Below are 20,815 nucleotides of genomic sequence, written 5' to 3'. Positions count from 1 at the left end.
GTTTCCCTGGCTTGTCTCAAACTCCTGGGCTCAAGTTGAAGCCTTAGACTTCTAAATTGCTAGGACCATAAGCATACCCCACTATATTCAGTTTTTAATAATCATAACATTTTTTTCTAAAAAGTTACTTTAGCTAGAGTGATTTCAGTAATTGAAGTTTAATCTGACAATTAACATACTTACAGGATGCTTGAGTGTGCAAAGCTCATATAAAACACAGCCAAGAGACCAAATATCCCTAGGAAAGAGAAGAATTTATGTGCCAAGAAAATATCCATAGCTCTTAGTAAACTTTCCAATGCCTTACATGTGTAGCTTGATTTTGTGTAGGTTGATGAGTTCTCAAAAATGCTTTGTGGGATTGGGGGGGGAGCGGCAGTACTAATGGCTCAAATCTAAGCCTGTAATCCTAGCTGAGATTAGAGGATCATGGTTCAAAGCCAGCCTGGGCAGGAAAGTCTATGGGACCCTTAACTCCAACTTACCACCAAAAAACCAGAAATGGAGCTGAGGGGTGGGATCAAATGCTATCCTGTGTGGTGAGCCCTTTACCAGAGAGAAGAACAGGATGCATAGCTGGTCTAATAGACCAGTGGCTCCTAATTATTGCTGGGATATGAGACCTTCCAATCCTCAAAAACATCCAATATCTACACTTTGAAGCCTCTCAATATTTAATGTTGACTTTAATTTGTGTGTGTGTGTGTACATGCGCGTGCCTGGGCTGGTTTTGAAGATTCATCCTGAGATCTCAGCTTTTTGAGCAGCTAGAATTGCCTGTTGACTCCAATTCTTAAAAGCAGTACAAAGAAAGAAAACAATGCTGTGGGCCCAGTGCTTTTAACCCACTGTTCCCTGACTATTTTGCATCACCACACCTGTGTTACCATATAACTTAGAGCCATACTCCCTGGGACCAAGAGAGGTCCAAACGTGAATGGTACCGTGTATAAAGTCAGGGCTCAGGGTTCAATCCTCAACACTAAATAAAAATGCCTTATGATGCAGAGAAATCTCTATTGGTCTTCATGTTAATCTCTACCATCTGGGTTTTTGCCATTTATCGCTTTCAAGAAACAGTGAACTTGGGCCAGGAGTTTGGCCTAGTGGTAGAGTGCTTGCCTAACATGCACGAAGGTTCGGGTTCGATTCCTTGGTACTATTTACATAGAAAAAAGCCGGAAGTGATGCTGAGGCTCACGTGGTAGAGCTCTAGCCTAGAGAAAGTCCAAGGACAGTGCTCAGCTCCTGAGCTCAAGCCCAGGACACCCCCCCCCCAAAAAAAAGAAGAAAAAGAAAGAGTGAGCTATCCATTAGTATCTTCCTAAACAAATAAGACAATGAATTATGAAAGGGAACTTAGTCTTGTCCAATAGCAGCCAGCTTTAAAAACCAAAATTTGTTTTCTTCTTTTACCTGGAGGTAAAAAGAAACTTCATTTCTTATTGCTGTATGCATTAGCAATTTAGTCACAATTTAGTTTAAAGAGGTAAATTATAGTTTTAGTTTATCAGTGTCATTTTATGTATTTATTTTTGGCAGTAGGGACTGAACTCAGGGCCTTTTACCTCTGGAGTCATAGCCCCAGTCTTTTGCTTTGAGTTTGTTTTCCAGATAGAATCTCACATAAAATTTCCCTGGACAAGAATGTGGTCCTCCTTTCTCCACCTGTTGAGTAGCAGGGATTACAGGAGTGAACCTTAGCAACTGACACATTTACTTTTATCTTTAGAATTAGGCAGTACTTCATGCCATATGATAGGATGAGATAAAAACACAGTAACTACATTAAAAAACAGGGCTGGGGCTCAGAGGCAAACCTCGTGCTTTTCAGAAATGATGTCCTGGGCTGGATCCCTAGCACTACAAAACAAAACAAAACCTCTGGAAAGAAATACTAAGAGAGGGTCGGGAGTTTGGCCTAGTGGTAGAGTGCTTGCCTAGCATGCACGAAGACCCAGGTTCGATTCCTTGGTGCCACATACTTAGAAAAAGCCAGAAGTGGTGCTGAGGCTCAAGTGGTAGAGTTCTAGCCTTGAGAAAAATCCATGGACAGTGCTCAGGCCCTGAGCTCAAGCCCAAGACTGGCAAAAAAAAGAAAAGAAAAGAAATACTAAGAGAGACTCCTTGATGTTATTCTTTATCTCACTTGTATCTTTAAATGAAAAAGATTTGTTCTGAACAAAGTTTGAAAGCCTCAAAGAATATTGGTCACCGTTAGTGACTAGCGCCCCCCTCACATAAGGAGAAATAAACTTGCAAAAGTAGTAGGAATAATAGAGAAGGGATAAGAACTTCAGTCTCTGGATCCATAACTCAGTCAATCTGACCCCCAACTAGATTATACTGACACTTTGAAACCAGTCAGCAACTCACGTTTTATTGTTGTATGGTTTATTCTGACAGATCTCTGGGGATAGGTAGTAAGGCGTTCCAACACAAGTTTGAGCAAGTTCCATGGAGCTATTAAGTTACACAGAATAACAAGACAGTACAATTTATTACTGGAGATGACTTCAGATGAGAAAAAGTGTAAAAGTAGATAACAAAAACTTAGTTCATCCATGCAAACATTAAAAGAAACACTGTACATTGATAACAGAAAAATAAAAAGCAGTTTTCTTTTGGTGGCACTGGGTACAAACTTCAAGCTTCACAAGTACTCTACTCTCAAGCTAGCAAGTACTCTACCACTTGAGTCACACCTCCAACCCTTTTTTGCTCTTACTTTCGAGATAGGACCTCACTTTTTGCCCAGGTCAGGCTTAGACCACAATCTTTCTATTTACACTTCCTATCATAGCTGAAATGACAGCTATATGCCACCATGCCCAATCTTTTCTGTTGAGATGGGGATCATTTGAACTTTAATTTGCCTAAGCTGGCCTCAAACTGTGATCGTTCCAATCTCAGTCTCCTGAGTAGCTAGAATTATAAGTATAAGCCACCATGTTCAGCGCAGTAGATTTTTAACCTTATAATTTAACCCATATACACACACATTTTTTTATTAAAAGATTTTTTAACACTGAGTTTTCACATCATATTTCAAATGCCATGTTTAACAAACAAATGTTCAAGAAGGGAATCTCTATGTGCAATCACTGGTACATAAATTTAAGAACATAATTAAAATTAAGCTGAAAGTTTGTATGCCATAGATACATATCTATATATCAATATGTCTAAAATATATATCCTATCATAGACTTATATGTTTATATCTCCAAGTTCACATCAATGACCTGGAGTACCTGTACTGTTTGGATCTAATATCCACACATCAAGGAGACCATATGCCTTTTGTTCCTTTGGTCTTGACTTATCTCACTCAACTTGTTTTGCTCTAGTTTCATCCACTTCCCAGCAAATGCCATTATTTTATCTTGTCTACTGGCTATGTAGAATTCCATTGTATATATGTACCTCATTTTTTTGTATCCATTCATCTGTAGTAGGGCATCTGGGTTGTTTCCTTCACTTGGCTATTGTGAATAGTGCAGAGATGGACATGGCTGAACAGGTGACCTTATCATATCCTGGGTTATGATGTTCAGGGTAGATGCCCAGGAGTGGTATGGCTGGGTCATAGGGAAGGTTTCTTTTAGTTTTTTGAGGACCCCCAAACTGCTTTCCAGAGTGGCTGTACTAGTTTACATTCCCACCAGCAGTGCACTAGAGTTCCTCTTTTTCCACAACCCTGCCAGCAACAAATGTCTGAATTCATAATATTGGCCATTCTGATTGGGGTAAGGTGGTATCGTAAGGTTGTTTTTATTTGCATTTCCTTTATGACCATGGATGTTGAGAAATTTTCTTATATGTTTCTTCACTGTTTCTACCTCTTCTCTGATGAGTCTCTCTTTAGTTCCCTTGCCCATTTAACAATTGGTTTGTTGGGTTTGGAGGGGATTATTTTCTTGAGTTCCCTAAAGATATTGGATATTAAACCTTTGTCTGATGTATTGGGTAAATATTTTTTCCCAGTTGGTTGGCTGTCTTTCTATTTTAGTAGCTGGGTCTTTATGTGTGCAGAAACTTTTTATTTTTAGGTAGTCCCATTTGTTGAGTCTCTCTCCAATCTGTTGTGACCTTGTGACTCTATTCAGGAAGTTTCTGCTTGTGCCTATGAGTTCCAGTATCTCTCCTACTCTGTCATTTAGCATTTTACACACATACAATTTATTCACACATATGTATATATACATATGTGTATATATATGTGTGTGTATGGATATGGACTGGGAATGTTTATCATTGACAGAGCACATGCTTATATTTTATGTCTTGACAACTCCACAAAAAAGAAACAATTGTTAAAATTCTCTGTGATGTATGCCAGATATAGCATGTATTACAGCCTATGTCTGTAATCCCAGCATTCTGGTAGCTGAGGCACAATGATGTCAAGGCTGAGGACAGCCTGAGATACATAGGAAGACCCTGTCTCAAAAGCAAGCAAACAGACGGACCAATGAAAACCTTCTCAGATAGAGAAAGTCTCCTCTCTTTATAACTACCAAAGGAATACAATCTTATGATCCAAAGTTTGACAAAAATAAAAAGGAATAGGACTCTAGCAGGGAGCTCAATGATAAAGAAACCGCCTTCCATGTACAGAGCTCTGGGGTTGATTCCCAACACCACCAAAACACAAAAGTGAATAAGCCAAGATACCAAGGTACACTCAAAATCCTGAGTGTTTTTAACAATATAATATATTGAGGTCCACAGTTATGCCATGTTTTATTAAATTTAACCATTTCCCAGTTCTATATCAAATTACTTCCTTAAAACAATTTTCAGAAAGAAGACATTTAAGTTTTGCTTTTCTTCTTGTTCTTCCACCCTCCTCCCTTTTTTTGTCAGTCAAGGGGCTTGAACTTTGGGCCTGGGCACTGTCCCTGAGCTGTTCAGCTCAAGGTTATCCTTCTACCACTTGAGCCACAGCACCGCTTACTAGTTCCAGTTGTCTTGTGGTTAACTGGAGATAAGAGTCTCACAGACTTTTTGTGCCCAGGCTGGCTTTGAACTGCGATCCTCAGATCTCAGCTACTTGAGTATCTAGGATTAAAAATGTGAGCCACCAGCACCACGCTCCCCACTTTTTTTTGGTCAGTATTACAGCTTGAACTCAGAGCCTGAGTGCTGTCCCTGAGCTTATTTGTCCAAGACTAACACTCTATGACTTGAGCCATATCTTTTTACTTCTGGCTTTTTGCTGGTTAGTGGAGATAAGAGTCTTAGGAACTTTTCTGCCTGGGGCAGGCTTTGAACCACCATCCTCAGATCTGAGGCTCCTGAGTAGCTAGGATTATAGGCATCAGCCTCTAGCACCAGGCCCTAAATTGTTTTCCAAAGCAGTTGTTCCATGAATTCTGTAGTAAGTATAAACATACCCATTTTACAACATTCTCACAAACTTCCAACATATTCCAGCAAAAGCTCATGTTACACAGAGTTGCATCACATTATGGACCACCACGCCCACTTTATTATGACCCAGTTTAATCTTGCAGTTTTTAAACAAAGACATCTGAATGATTTCACACATTTCTACAGGTACCAAAAATAAGGTAGACAGTCAAGCTTTTGATAGCTTCTTCATCCATAATAACTAATAATAATTTTTGGAAGTACTTACTTATTCAGGACTCTTGCTATACCAAAGTCCCCAAGCTTTGCAACCATTCCATTCTTGCTAAGAAAAATGTTCTAAAATTGGAAAAGAGAAAATGTTAGATTGCTTGAGAGAGTTAGAGAGAGAGAGAGAGAGAGAGAGAGAGGGCTAGAGAGAGAAAAAAAGATTCATTCTGTTTTAGTCCTTGCTATGAGATATTACCTGGGCTTTTATGTCTCTGTGTAATATTCTCCTGTCATGAATATGCTTTAGTCCTAGGGAAATCTGTACGAACCAACCCAGGATCTGGAGAAGAAACAGAAATCAGTCTGCTGGTCCCCAAACTTTTCATGAAAACACACAAAAAAGAGAAAAATGATATGTGTTGTGTGTGATGTGTGTGTATGAATGAAGCTAGTAGGTACACCTCATATTGGTTTTCATTAAATATAATTTTATTGTTCTTATTAAGGTATAATACAGAAGGGTTATCATTTCATAAGTCAGGTAATGAGTACATTTCTTTTGGGACAATGTCACCCCTTCCTTCATTTTCCTCCAGTTTTCTCCTCCTATCCCTGTCCACAGATTGCATAGTTCATTTTCCACACACTGTTTACTGAATACCAACACTGAATCTGTTTCACCTTCCCTCCCTCCATTTCTGTGCCACCTCCATCCTTCTTCTAAAGACAAAAGGCAACAACAATAAGAACAACAAAAAACCAAGATGGGGGGGGGAGGGTAATGGGTATCAAGACATGTGAAAGGGTATCAATGTATGTGAATTAATGCACCTTCTATCTGGCAAATATCATGTAACCCTTTTATTAATTACAATAAAAAATATATAAAAAAACCCTCGAAAGCAAAAACAAATGACACTTCCACCACCACCACTACCAAGAAAATCCATGTTTCCTTCATTATATAGACAAAAAATAGAGGTACAAAAAGGCAATCTAATCATTGACAGCAAAGAGGATTCACACACAGGAAAACAAAATGAAGCAAAAAATAGAGGAGGCCATTTATGACTTTTTTTTCTTGTTCCACTACTGGGGCTTGAACTCAGGCCTGAGGCTCTGTCCCTTAGTTTTTTCTGCTCAAGGCTGATGCTCTATCACTTGAGTCTCAGCTCTACTTCCTGCTTTTTTGGTGGTTAACTGGAAATAAGGGTCTCAAGAACTTTTTCTGGTTGAGTTGGCTTCAGGCCATTATCCTCAGATCTTAGCCTCCTGAGTAGTTAGGATTACTAGGATTACAAGCAGAGCCATTAGTGCCCTGCTTGATTTTCTTTGTTCTTATTTAACATGCACTCGCAATCATTCTGCTTGTCTGCTATTCTTTCAGCCCTGATAACACTGGTACTTTTGGATTTTCCTTCTCAATGGATGGAAAACACCAAGGACAGGAGGAGAAAAGACAAAGAAGTTATTATTTAAACTAATGAATATTTAATGCTGGCATGGGGGGCATAGGTCAATGCTGTAGCATAGCCTAGCAAGTGCAAGGCCTTGAGTTCTATTCCAGCACTGAAAAAATTCAAAAGCTCATTTTGCTTTTTCTTTCTTGAGGTGTTAGAGAATACCAAGTTTATTTCTTTGTTGTGATCTGATCTGATTTTTATCTTACTTAGCTATAACCTTCTTTATTAAAATATGTTCTATCTTATGGAGATTCATTTAAACTACTCTAACATGCATGGTGCTTTCTCTGACAAATTATACAGAGAGAGGAGAATAAAAGAAGAAATGGGCTATATTCCAGGCATTAAGGTTCAGTTGTCATTTTACGTCTTTCTCAGCAAAAGAAAATAGAATTCAAAATTTTGTCATTGAAAGCATTTTTTTTCTTCATTTTACTTTGAAATTTTAAGAACTATCATCAAATCATTAATAACAGGTTTTTGTTTAAGGAATTTTGAACTGTGTAACTACAAATCTAGTCATTTTGAACACATAGAGCCAAATATTTCAACAAAACTGCAATTTAATTTCAGGAAATGGGCTAAAATATATTTATACATCAATTTCTGATGTATACTTAATGTGTTAGCATACACAAAATACTTTCCCTTGAAACTGTATTTATGAAATGCACATTTTAATTTAAATACTCAGTATACATTGCACGTAATCTGCATGGTACATTTATTAAATATATTAAAATCTGCAATGTAATGACGTTTTTTGCAAAAAACCATTTTAAATGGCTCATTTCATTTCTTTTTTTTTGTACAACTAGTGCACTGAACATTACTAGCTCAACCCCACCACCCACCCGCTTGCTCTCTTTTATTGTCATTGTTCACAGACTAGTACATACTACAATAAGAGTGCTGGGTGAAAACATGAGGTACGAAAGTGGTTCAAAGGTGGCAGGCCATGCAGAGCATGCTAGACAGCAAAGGAAACTGTGACCAAGAAAATACTAAAAAAAATACATAAAGAACGTACATTATAACAAAAACAAAACTCCATTACACCTCTTTGGTTACAAAATAGGTTGAACAATTCACAGCCTTTTATGCCCACCTGGAAAAAAGTCATATGAATCAGCTCAGAGTCCACAATGCAAACAAAAATGGAAGCATTAAGGAACAGATTGACTGAGATGGAGAATAGGACATCAGGAATGGAAGATAAAACACAAGAGCGGGAACAGATAATCATCAGTCTGGAGAAATCAGTCAAAATTTACCAAAGAGAACTCTAGGACCTGGCAAATGCGGTCAAGAAATCTAATCTTCATACAATAGGAATCCAAGAAGGGGAGGAGTTTCTCAATAAGGGAATGCAACCCTTATTCACCAAGATCATAGCCGAGAACTTCCCCAACCTCAAAAGGGAAAATACTCACATTACTGAAGGCTTCAGAACTCCAAGCAGACAAGATCCTAGAAGGAACTCATCTAGACATATCATAGTAAAAACATTAGACCCAAATATTAAGGAGCTGATATTAAATGCCACAAAAACAAAGAGATATACTACAATGGAAAAAAAATAGAATAACTGCAGACCTCTCCATGCAAACCCTAAATGCAAGAAAAGCTTGGAAAAATACCAACAATTGCCAACCCAGACTGATATATCCAGCAAAACTAGCATTTTCATTTGAGAGAGAAACAAGAATATTCCAAAGAGAAGCTATATGAATACGTGCACACTAAACCAGCATTACAAAAAATATTAAATAATCAAAAACAAATTCCAGAACAGCAAGAACTCCCATCAAGAAACTATCACCTACAAATCACTAAACACAAAAGAGGAAAAAAGAGAGAGAAAGAAACACAGAAGTAAAAATAAATAATGACAAAGGACACTAACCACTTCTCCATAATTTCCCTAAATGTGAATGGCCTGAACAATCCAATCAAAAGACACAGAGCAGCAGACCCATCCATATGTTGCCTACAAGAGACCCACCTCAATGCCAAAGACAGAAACAAACTCCAAGTGAAAGAATGGGAAAAAATCTCTACTCCAAGGCACTGTGCAAAAAAGCAGGAGTAGCAATCTTAATCTCTGACAAAATTCGCTTCTCAGTAAAATCAGTACATAAAGACAAAGATGGCCACTACATATTAGTAATGGGTACAATCCATACCAACAATATCACAGTTATAAATATTTACTCCCCAACATGGGAGCACCCAAATTCATCAAGCAAACTCTCTTAGAATTACAGAACAAGATAAACTTAAACATAGTCATAGTGGGAGATTTCAATTCACCACTCTCACCAAATGGCAGGTCAGCTCAACAAAAGATAAGCAAAGACACCATCAACTTAAACAACACCATAGCCCAACTGGGCTTAACAGATATACACAGATTCTTCCATCCAACGGCAAAACTTTATACATTTTTCTCAGCAGCACATGGAACACACTCCAAAATAGATCATATAATAGTTCAGAAAACGTAAGCCGGTAAAAGAGGACTGATATAATCTATCTGATCACAGTGGAGTCAGACTAGTTCTGAACAACACAGTAAAAGGTAAAAAACATTCAAACACTTGGAAGCTGAACAACACACTTCTGAATAACTCCTGGGTTACAAAACAATTCAAAGAAGAAATTCAAAACTTTATTGAATGTAATGACAATCAAGAAACATCACAAAGGAATTTATGGGACACAGCAAAGGCAGTTCTAAGGGGCAAATTTATCACACTAGGAGCCCGTATTAAAAAGACAGAAGAAGAGCATGTAAATAACCTAAAGAAGAAATTGAAGCACCTAGAGGAACAAGAAAAAGTTAATTCTAAAACAACTAGAAGGACAGAAATAACAAAAATAAAATCAGAAATATCAGAGATTGAAATAAGATCCACTATACATAAAATTATTAAATCAAAAAGTTGATTCTTTGAGTCAACAAAATTGACAGACACCTAGCAAGATTAATAAAAAAAAAGAAGAGGGGAGAATCAAATAAACAAGATTAGAGACCCTACAGGAACAACCACGACCAATATCCAAGAAATTAAGTCCATTATGAATAAGTACTACAAGGGCCTATATTCAAAGAAACAAGAAAATCTAGTAGAAATGGATGACTTCTTAAATAAATATAGGCTACCTACATTGAACAATGAAGAGGTAAACAAATTGAATTTCATACAATGAAATAGCAGAAGCAATCAAGGAAATGCCAACCAAATAAAGCCCAGGTCCAGATGGTTTCACTGTGGAATTCTACAAGACTTTTAAAAAGATGAAGCAACATCTATACTCTTGAAACTCTTCCGAGAAATAGAAGCAAACTCATTTTATGAAGCTAATATTACACTCATCCCCAAACCAGGGAAAGACCCAACTAAAAAAGAGAACTACAGACCTATCTCTGTAATGAACACAGACACAAAACTCCTCAATAAAATACTACCCAACAGAGTCCAGAAACAAACTTAAAAAATTATACACTACGATCAAGTAGGCTTCATCCCACAGATGCAGGCTGGTTTAACATTTGCAAATCAATCAATATAATACCTCATATCAATAGAGCTAAGGATAAGAATCATATGATAAATTCTCTGGATGTGGAGAAGGCATTTGACAAAATACAACACCCATTCATGTTGAAAGCACTAGAAAAAATAGGAATAAGAGGTACATTCCTTAAAACAATTAAAGCCATATATGACAAACCAACAGCCAGTATTTACTAAATGGAGAAAGACTGGAACCATTTACCTTAAAATCAGGAACTAGGCAGGGATGCCCACTCTCTCCACTTCTCTTCAATATAGTGCTAGAACCCTTAGCCAAAGTAATAAGGCAAGAGAAGGACATCAAAGGGATCCACATAGGGAAAGAAGAAATTAAACTATCCCCATTCACAGATGACATGATCCTCTACCTGAGTGACCCAATAAGCTCCCCTCCCAAACTCCTAGCATTCATAAACCACTTTAGTAAAGTGGCAGGATACAAAATTAACCCACAAAAGTCAGTAGCCTTCTTGTACGCCAACAATACACAAACAGAAGGCCAAATCAAGAAAATGATCCCATTCGCAATAGCCGCCAAAAGAATAAAATACTTAGGAATTAACTTAACCAAAGATGTAAAGGAATTATTTAATGAAAACTATAAAAGCCTAACAAAAGAAATTAAAGAGGGCACCAGCAAATGGAAAGAGACCCCATGCTCATGGATAAGGAGAACCAATATAGTGAAAATGGCCATACTGACAAAATTGATATACAAATTCAATGCAATCCCCATCAAAATCCCAAAGACATTCTTTATTGAAATAGAAGATATAATGCAAAGGTTCATATGAAACAACAAAAGACCTAGAATAGCCAAAACAATCCTAGGCAAAAAGAGCAATGCAGGTGGTATTACAATACCAGACATCAAACTCTACTATAGAGCCATAATAATAAGAACAGCATGTTATTGGCACAAAAATAGACCAGAAGATCAACGGAACAGAATAGAAGATCCAGAAATAGAACCATATACCTATAGTAAACTTGTATTTGACAAAGGAGCCAAAGATATACAGTGGAACAAACTTTAAAAAAAGAAAAGAAAAAAAAGTCATATGAAACACTGAAAAGCCGAAGGACCATGGCAATTTCTCTATTAGAAAGTAGAAACAAATGAACAAAGTTTTCTTCATCAAAATAGCCCAATTATTTATTATATCACAGTAACTGATGACTGCCTATACAGATGCACTATGTTCTTCATACTTATACTATACAAAATTTACATTCAAGCTGGGTCTTTATTACAGAAAATAAATACCAAAGGTAAGGTAAATTGCCATTAATGTTAGAATGCCAGGATTCTCTTGTTCAATTATTGCCTAAAGGTTTTATCTACTAGATGCAATCCTGTACTGTAATTATTCAAAAAAAATTTAAAATTTCCATGATATTGTTCATGTACATTATGAAAATAGCAGCCCTGTAATAAATAAAACACACAAAAAACGAAAACTTATGTTGGCAAAATGTTTCTGATACTGAAAGGAAAAGTGGCTCTTTAGATAAATGGTTATCAGAAGACTCAAGGCAACACCCCCGGCAATAGAGACCCACTCATGTGCACCAGGGCAGATGCAGACTTTGCTCTAGCAAATCCACCAATCGTTCTCCGCATGACTGATGACAGAGAACACTAATAACCGCATGCCATCATAGAGGAGGAAAAGCTCTTGTAGCGTGATTGTCTAATACTGAAATGGCCAAACACACAACCAAAGCATGGCTACTTGCTTTCGTGTACAGTATGGCACATGGGAAAGACTGCTTGAGAAGCAATCTTTAATAAAATGTGGCAAAATCATGTCTAGACCAGAGAAAGAAAGGTTTCTATAAATATGAGTAGAGTTTAATATGGGATGCAAATGAACACAGGAAAAGTGATTAAATTCACGGAGATTAAAGATAGTGATTCTTTAATCATTCAATCAAAACATTCAGCTCCAACTCCAGAAGGTAATTATACAGGCATGATGATCTAAAATGCAAAATAGAACAAAGATATATATGGCCTAAAAGAAAGAGGGTGGGGCCGGGAGTTTGGCCTAGTGGTAGAGTGCTTGCCTAGCATGCACGACGACCCAGGTTCGATTCCTCGGTACCACATACGTAGAAAAAAGCCGGAAGTGGTGCTGAGGCTCAAGCAGTAGAGCTCTAGCCTTGAGAAAGTCCAAGGACAGTGCTCAGGCCTTGAGCTCAAGCCCAGGACTGGCAAAAAATAAAAGAGGGTGGGCCATTCCTGTGTGCTGCTTAGGCCAATCATCTTACCCATTTGTCATGCAGGTTCTAACTGCATTCCTCTCCTCTCACACATACCTGTGCCCTTTACAGTACACTCCCAAGAGGGCTCCGAAGAAGGATTAGAGTACAGAAAAAAAATGTTTTGTGTAGAGAAAAAGAAAAGGGGAATGGAGATAATTATCCCCTAATCCCCCCCCCACACACTCTTTTGTTTAGTCTTTGCAGTGTTTTTGAATTAGAGCCTTTTACATGTGTGAAAATTACTCTGCCATTAAGCTACATTCCCAGTTCCTTTTTCGCTCTCAATGAAACTGGGGTTTGGAAAGTACCTAGTAAGAATGCGCTAGCTTAGCATGTGTAAAGACCTAAATACAGGGTGAGATCAGTCTCAAAGCAAAAATAATTTAAAAAAATACCCAGGAAATGAAACCACCATTATTAAAAGAATCATCTATCATCCTTAGCAAAGCAGATAGATAGATAGATAGATAGATAGATAGATAGATAGATAGATTTTTTTTTTTTTTTTTTGGTGCTTGTAGGGGTTTGAACTAAGGGCCTAGGTACTGTCACTTTGCCATTTTTTTTTTCTCACGGTTAGTACTTCACTTGAGCCTACTTCTGGCCTTTTGCTGGTTAATTGGAGTTAAGAATCATATGGGCTTTTCTGTCAGTTCAGACAGATCCTCAGATCTCAGCTTCCTGAGTAGCAAGACATATAGTTGTAGCCACTGACCCAAAGAGGGAGCTGTTTGTAAACACCGCATAATGGTTAAAAAAAAAAAAAGGTGAAGCTATAAATATGTCACATTTAAAATAGCCAAGGTTACCTGGGAGTCTGTGGCTCATGACAGTAAGCCTAGCTATTCAGGAGGCTGAGATCTGAGGATCATGATTCAAAGACACCTGGGCAAGGAAATCCATGAGACTCTCATCTCCATTAAACTACCAAAAGCACTGGAAGTAAAGCTGTAGCTCAAGTGGTAGAGTGCTATCCTTGAGCACAAAAAGCTCAGGGACAACAACCAAGTCCTGAGCACACACACACACACACACACACACACACACACACACACACACACGCACACATTACCAAGGTCGGCCAGGTGCCAGTGGTTCATACCTGTAATTCCAGCTGAGATCTGAGGATCACAGTTCAAAACCAGCCTAAACAGGGAAGTTCTTGATACTCTTAGCCCAATATATGACCCTCCCCCACACACACAAAAGCCAGAAGTGAAAGCTGTGGTTCAGGTGGTAGAGCACTAGCCTTGCACAGAAAGAAGCTCAGAGAAAGCTCCCAGACCCTGAGTTCCAAGCCCCAGGATCAGCAACAAATAGAGAAGATTAATTAATTAATTAATTTAAAAAATGGCCAAGGCACATTCACAGTCACACTCTTCCTTTAGATCTGAAGGATGCATCTGACATGAGATTATTCAAAAAGATTATCTCTTCTCAAAACAAAAGACCCAAAGAGAGTTTTTATTTTAGCTCAATGGTAAAGATGTCTTAGACTAAAAGTACTGGCCCAGTATTTGATGGCTTGAATTTCTCTCCCCTAATCATCCTTCACAGAGTCTCCTGCATATGACATGAAAATTAAAAAGCAAATCAGAATGTTTTACCTGCTCTTCACTAAACAATACTCCACGCTGTCTGTGGATCCTTGTCATGAGATCTCCCCCATCGCAGTATTCCATCACAATGAACAGCCTGCTGTGCTCTGGGAGAAAGAAAAGGCATCATTATGTGCTGGAGGGATTCCGATGTATATCAGTCACTTATCTCCTCAGTTCAGTTTACAGAATATTTCTGTAAAACAGAAATGTTAACTGTTGCTGTTGTTATCTCCGATTAGTATTTGCACATCAACTGCTATCGGCCTTGCAGTCTGAATATTTTCATTTTGAGAATACCTTGCTGGTATTTCCTTTTAGAGTATACAAACATTGTTTAAGGGTAAAAGAGCTCTTTCAGCGCAGATAAAATAAAATTCATGGGTCAGGGATATAGCTCAGTGATGGAAACTTGTCTAGCATTTGCAAGGCCCTGGATCATAAGCTAAGAAGTATTGTATTATTCTTTCATTGACTGCATCTTTCTCTTCTACCTGGGAATAAAGTAAATCTCATAGCCAATGTTATCTTAGATTTGATAAAATGCACTGGCTTTCATTATTACCATATTGTATAAAATAAAGTCATTTGAGTAATAAAAAAAATCTGCTATTATTTATCTCCAGTTCACTGTACTTTACTCCACACTGACTTCAAACAGGGCTCTATGGAGGATCTGAGAGTCCACTTTACTTCCTATCTTGTTTCTGTTTCATGAATGCTGGCAAAAAAAAAAAAAAGGCATGACTCTTGGGTCAAGGACAAAAGAGGTTACTCCTCTTGGCAAAAGAGATGCCAGAGCTGTAAGATAACACCTGTCCTTTATGTCCCTGAAATCCTATAGAGGCCACAACAAATAAACTCACATGGACATTGGCCCATGGAGTAAGACAAACCCTGGGCTGGGAGATACAACCATCTTTTTAGTGAGCAGTCGACATGCCTGCTTTCGGTCTTTGAGGGGATGTCAGCTCATCTTTTGTGTGTGTGTATGGGGGGGGTCATGGGGTTTGAACTCTGAGCCTGGGCATTGTCCCTGAGCTCTTCAGCTCAAGGCTACCACCCCACTCCTGATGCCACAGCCCCACTTCCTGTTTTTTAGTAATTAATTGTAGGTAAAAGTCTCACAGACTTTAGTGCCCAGTCTGGCTTTGAACCACGATCCTCCAATCTCAGCCTCCTGAGTAGTTATATTATATTCTGTATATTTGTATTATTCATGTATAAACATACATTTATATAAATATATCAATAATATATTTAAAAATCTGTAATTATATATAAAAATAAATAGGTAATGACTACATAGGAAAGCAAACGTAGTTTGAATTGTGAGGAGGAGAGGAATTTAGCTAGATAGTTAAAAATGCCCCCCAAAATAAATGAGGAAAGGACAGTCTTATGATATTGTTAGGAATCATTGGAAGTGAAGGTTCCCTATAAGGGGGCACCTTATTAAGTTAGTTAACTTTTTGAGTTGTTCAAGGCTCAATGGCAGACAGAAAATTTGAATTTTTTTTTCTGCTGCTATATTCCTAGTACCTAGGATGATGTCTGAGAAAGCAGTCAATAAATATGTGAGTGAGGAGTCTCTGCCTTAGCTTGTTTGTTCCCCCTCTATTGCCATCTCTCTCCATCTCTCCCTGTCCCTTTAGGATGAAGGATGGATGGACAGATGGACACATGGATGAAGAACAGCTGCCTTCAGTTGTGCAGAGGAGACTTACCCAGCATTCTTCTCCTCTGTTTTAGCAGTGTGTGTACTACCTGTTGCTACATGTAGACCATCATGTCAGAAGAATATGTACCCCCACACACACCTTGTGCACACACCCTACTGAGGTAAATGGTGTTCTGAGCTATGCCTTCCTCTCTTCTCACAAAACAGCATACTCTGTGTGGGGGCTGTCTCTTCTACCTGAACTCCATACTTCAGATCCCAGTCTTCTGATAGCCAGCATATAATGAGGATGGGAAATAGATATGCATTGTCGTAGGATACTAATATTTGTGTCCTGCTGCTTCAAATATAATACACTAACCACTGACCATTTGAGTGCAATTTAAGAGGAGGAATGAGAACTTAATAGATAAAGGCCGTCTATAACGACTCACTCCATGTGGTTCACTCCTGTAACCCTAGCTACTTAGGAGGCTGAGATCTCAGGATTTCAGTTAGAAGCCAACCTGGCAGAAATGAGACTCTTATCTCTGATTAACCACCAAAAAGCTGGAATTGGAGCTGAGGCTTAAGTTGTAGAGCCCTTGCATTGAGAAAAAAAAAACTTAGGGATAGCACCTATGCTCTAAGTTCAAGCTCCAGGACTAGAAAACAAAAAACCTTAGTAGATTGAAGATGAAAACATCATACTGGATTATTATTTAAACAACTTGGGAATAGTATACAACTCTCAAGAACTCTCGTATGCATCGATGTGTCTAGACTGTATTGGAACACTACCTTGAAATGAGCTGAAGAAGGTGACAATGTTGGGATGTTTCATCTTGGCCAGAAGACTCACTTCTTTTGTTGATTCTTCTCTTTCTTGTGGGGGCATCTGAATTATATTCAAGACACAGTGAAATTTGGTCAAGATAACTTGCTTTCAGGTCCCTGCTATCAAATTTCCCAAGATGTCACTGGGTTTAATGTCCTGCTCTTTCAAAGGCAGGAAATGACCACCTTTTCTATAAGACAAGAACATCCAAAGACTTTGGTATGGGGATGGGGTGGGCACTGAAACTAATCCCTCATAGAGACTTCAGGATGACTGTAAATCAACATTCTGTGACCTGAGCTGTGTGTGTGTGTGTGTGTGTGTGTGTGTGTGTGTGTGTGTATTAAACTCAGGGCCTGAGCACTGTCCCTTCGCTTTTTGTTCAAGGTTAGTTTTCTACCATTTGAGTCACAGCTCTATATCCATCCTTTCGGTGGCTAATTGGTGATAGGAGTTCTCAGACTTTTTTGCCCAGGCTGGGTTCGATCTGTGATTCTTTTATCTCAGTTATTTTTAAAAGTTTTTTTTAATAAATTAAAAGCAAGATTAAATGGTGACAGGAAAATTAATAATTTCAACTTAACTTTTACCTTGGCAAAGTTGATCTCTTTTATGACACAGTGCTTGCTGTTAGATTTCTCTTTAGCTAAGTATGCTTTTCCAAAGGCACCTTCCCCAATGACCTTAACCAGGTCAAATTTGTCCATAATCTCCAGAGGTTTCTGCAATATGAATAATAAAATGTGACTGCATGCTTCATGACAGCCTCCATTAAAAAAAATTGATGACTGAAATGTAAAGGAACTCATTTGCAAGAATTTTCCTTCAGGTTTTTCCAAGATAAGCAAGTAATTTTTTTTGTAGTCACATATAACAAGCCAATATAGAAAAAGAACTTGTTGGTGAGTTTGTTGGTCAATTTTGATACATTTTAGCATTATGACCCTGGGAAAATCCTTTGACCTTGAGAATTTTTATTTCCCTAATTTACAAAAACAGAAAAATTGCTGTGTGGCAAGTTTGTTCTCGGCAAGAAAGACACACCTCTAATAAGAGGAAGAAACTTCCTCAGGCCATCAGTTCAGTAGGAAGTTACTGCCTCCTAGGGGAAGCTTGGAAATTTACTCTGGATTATTAAGCACTTGGGGCCTGGGATAAAGCTCCACCAAAACAATTCTCCAGCTGCCCACAAGCTTGGAAAGTCTGTCTTTGTTTGTCTGTGTGGAAGAATTCGTTCAGAATTATCAGTGGCTAAATCTATTTTACATTTAGATCCAAAGTATTTTGTCCACAAGCTTAACCCTGAATTTCCCGGGAATGTAAAACAAACCGTGATTATATTTTAGAACTGGACCCAAAGTGGTTGACTGCTTTTTTTTTTTTTTTGCCAGTCCTGGAATATGAACTCAGGGCCTGAGCACTGTCCTTGGGCTTTCTCAAGGCTAGCGCTCTACCAGTTAAGCCACAGCACCATTTCTGGCTTTTTCTGTGTATGTGGTACCAAGGAATGGAACTGGGGTCTTCATGCATGCTAGGCAAGTACCCTACCACTAGGCCAAACTCCCAGCCCGGCTGCTTTTTAAAGTCACATCCCTGACTTCCCCTCAGGGGAGCTGAGACTTTCAGGAATCAGCCTGCATCCTCCTCCATCAAGTTAGGTGTTTGCGCAGGCGCAGGCACTTAGTTACTCCACTAACTTTAAGCGTAGCAATCCCAAGCAGTTGGAAATCCATACTTTATTGTAAGTTGTTTTTCTTCTAGCTCGGCTTTATGGGTCTGAGGGCATGACGCATGTTTTATGTCTGGGTTACAGGAAGCACGAATGGATAACCTAGAACCAGGCTCTGAGCAATCTGGGCTCCAGGTAACCCTTCCACCCTGGTGGCAATCAAGCGTGGAAGGAAGTCCAATCTTTGGGCTACTAGGGTGGTGGGGAGGGGCGAGGAGGGTGGTGGGGTCTGGGTGGGGATGGCGGGGGTGGAAAGCAGAGGGCCCAACTGAAGCCAGGGTTGGACTTCAGTGCTCAGCGTCCTGCGCGTTGCCATGGAGACCAATGCAGCCCGGGCGGCTGCGCACTGCCCCCGTGCACAGCTCCTCCAGCCTGGACTCAGTGTAGGTACCCCCCACCGCGGCGCCCGGAGCCTGGGGGGAGCGGGGAGGGGGACTAAACACACCCCGCCGCAGCAGCATACCTGCTCCGCTGGCTTCTCAGGGCGAGCGTAGAGTCCCAGAATGGTCGAGGCTCCCCAGAGGCTGAGCCTCCCGGGGCCGGGGCGGAGCCGGGTTAGGGGTGGAGAGGCGGGCGCTAGGCTGGGGCTCCGAGCAGCCACAGGCCTGGGAGTCTGGGGAAACAAGAATTGAGCGCTCACTTCCTCTTGCCTGGGGTTGGCACTCACTTGGCCTATGATGGGACCAGAACGTTGCATCCTGCAAGCTTGATCCTGCACCCCGCACACATTTGCTGTTGTTTACGACATGCAAGTGAGCTAAACTGGACAGGAAGCAAGTTTGCTTGGTACATGATTATCCTTATCCTTATCATCATTATTACTATTACCATTATCAGTAGTACAGTGAGGCTGAGGATGAAATCCATGGACGTTATGCATGCTAAATAAGCAAGTGCCCTACCAAGAGTGACATCCCCGCTGGAAGCCAGGTTCTTCTAGCAAACTTTCAAATATTGCTGAGAGGTGTGAGACTGGGACCTGGTCATCTTGGCTACAGCTGGCAGCCTTCTCGTGGGTCTTTTTTTTTTTAATTATATAGTTAGTATAAAGGTGATATACAGAGAGGTTACGGTTACATCAGTTAGGTAAAGATTATATTTCTTCCCTCCCACTCTCCCAGTTTTTTCCTCCCAATCATCCCTGCCACAAATTGTGTGTAGTTCATCTTCAACATAGTGTCTAGTGAGTGCCACTGTTGTATCGGTTGGTCCTCTGTCTCTACTTCTGTAACTCCCATTACCTTCCCTGAGATCTGTAGGACGTAAAAAACAAACAAAAAATGGGCTGCTGTCTGTAGTCTGCAGCATGATCCCCTCCCATCCACATTCACCACACCACATAAAGCTGTCATCCACGTGTCATCACAAGTGATGGAAAAGAATAGCAAATAGTGACACAAATAAAACACAATCCTGCTCCACAATCTAAATACCACGTGGAAATAATACATGGAATCTAAATATGATAGCCTTTCAATACATGCTATTATCTATGCAAAAAATACATTTCTAAGAATCAGAAAATATACATTACTTTTTTCTCCTTGAAATCACATCTCCATTTCAAAGAAGGGTGCAATCTTTCTCATGTCTGAAAGTTTTACTAATCATCCAGTCATATGCTCTGTAAGATGCAATAAATAGAAATGAATATTTTTTATTCATAGGATCATAAGTTGTTTATTTGCCAGTCCTGAACCTTGAGCTCTGTGCCTGGGCACAGTCCCTGAGCAACTTTTGCTGAAGACTAGTATACTAGGCCTTGAGCCACAGCATGACAGCTTTTTCTATTATTTAATTGGAGATTAGAGTCTCATAGGCTTTCCTGCTTGGACTGACGTCACACCACCATCCTCCACTCTCAGCATCCTTTAGTAAGCCAAGATTACAGGTGTGAGCCAGTGGCACATAAGTTATTTAGTTCTGAACTGAAACATTAAAATTATTAGCGGTATGTAATTAATCAAAGTAAAATGTATTACATTTAATAAATATAAAAATGAAGTTATCCCGAGTACTAGTGGTTCATACCTATAATCCTAGCTGCTCAGAAGGCTGAGGTCTGAGGATCATGGTTCAAAGCCGCCTGGTC

The 20,815-nt window shown here is 39.2% G+C and overlaps 1 protein-coding gene across 1 annotated transcript in view; it reads right to left on the bottom strand.

Moving 5' to 3' along the window:
• Nek5 (NIMA related kinase 5) overlaps positions 1-17,714 on the bottom strand; it is a 50,635-nt gene extending 32,921 nt beyond the window's left edge. Inside the window, exons 1-7 of the mRNA XM_090342320.1 lie at positions 17,585-17,714; positions 16,958-17,054; positions 14,506-14,603; positions 5,843-5,926; positions 5,645-5,715; positions 2,377-2,463; positions 184-238 (exon numbers count right to left, since the gene is read on the bottom strand). Of these exons, the coding sequence (XP_090198446.1) occupies positions 184-238; positions 2,377-2,463; positions 5,645-5,715; positions 5,843-5,926; positions 14,506-14,603; positions 16,958-17,054; positions 17,585-17,701 (609 nt within the window). The 5' untranslated portion in view covers positions 17,702-17,714. The remainder of the gene's footprint in view (positions 1-183; positions 239-2,376; positions 2,464-5,644; positions 5,716-5,842; positions 5,927-14,505; positions 14,604-16,957; positions 17,055-17,584) is intronic.
• Between the last annotated feature and the right edge of the window lie 3,101 nt (positions 17,715-20,815).

The sequence above is a fragment of the Megascapheus bottae genome, chromosome 11 (assembly GCF_031878675.1).
Source record: "Megascapheus bottae isolate mThoBot1 chromosome 11, mThoBot2.hap1, whole genome shotgun sequence".
NCBI classification, from domain to species: Eukaryota; Metazoa; Chordata; class Mammalia; order Rodentia; family Geomyidae; genus Megascapheus; species Megascapheus bottae.
Note: the sequence above shows the minus strand (reverse complement) of the source record. Positions and strands in the feature narration are given on the sequence as shown.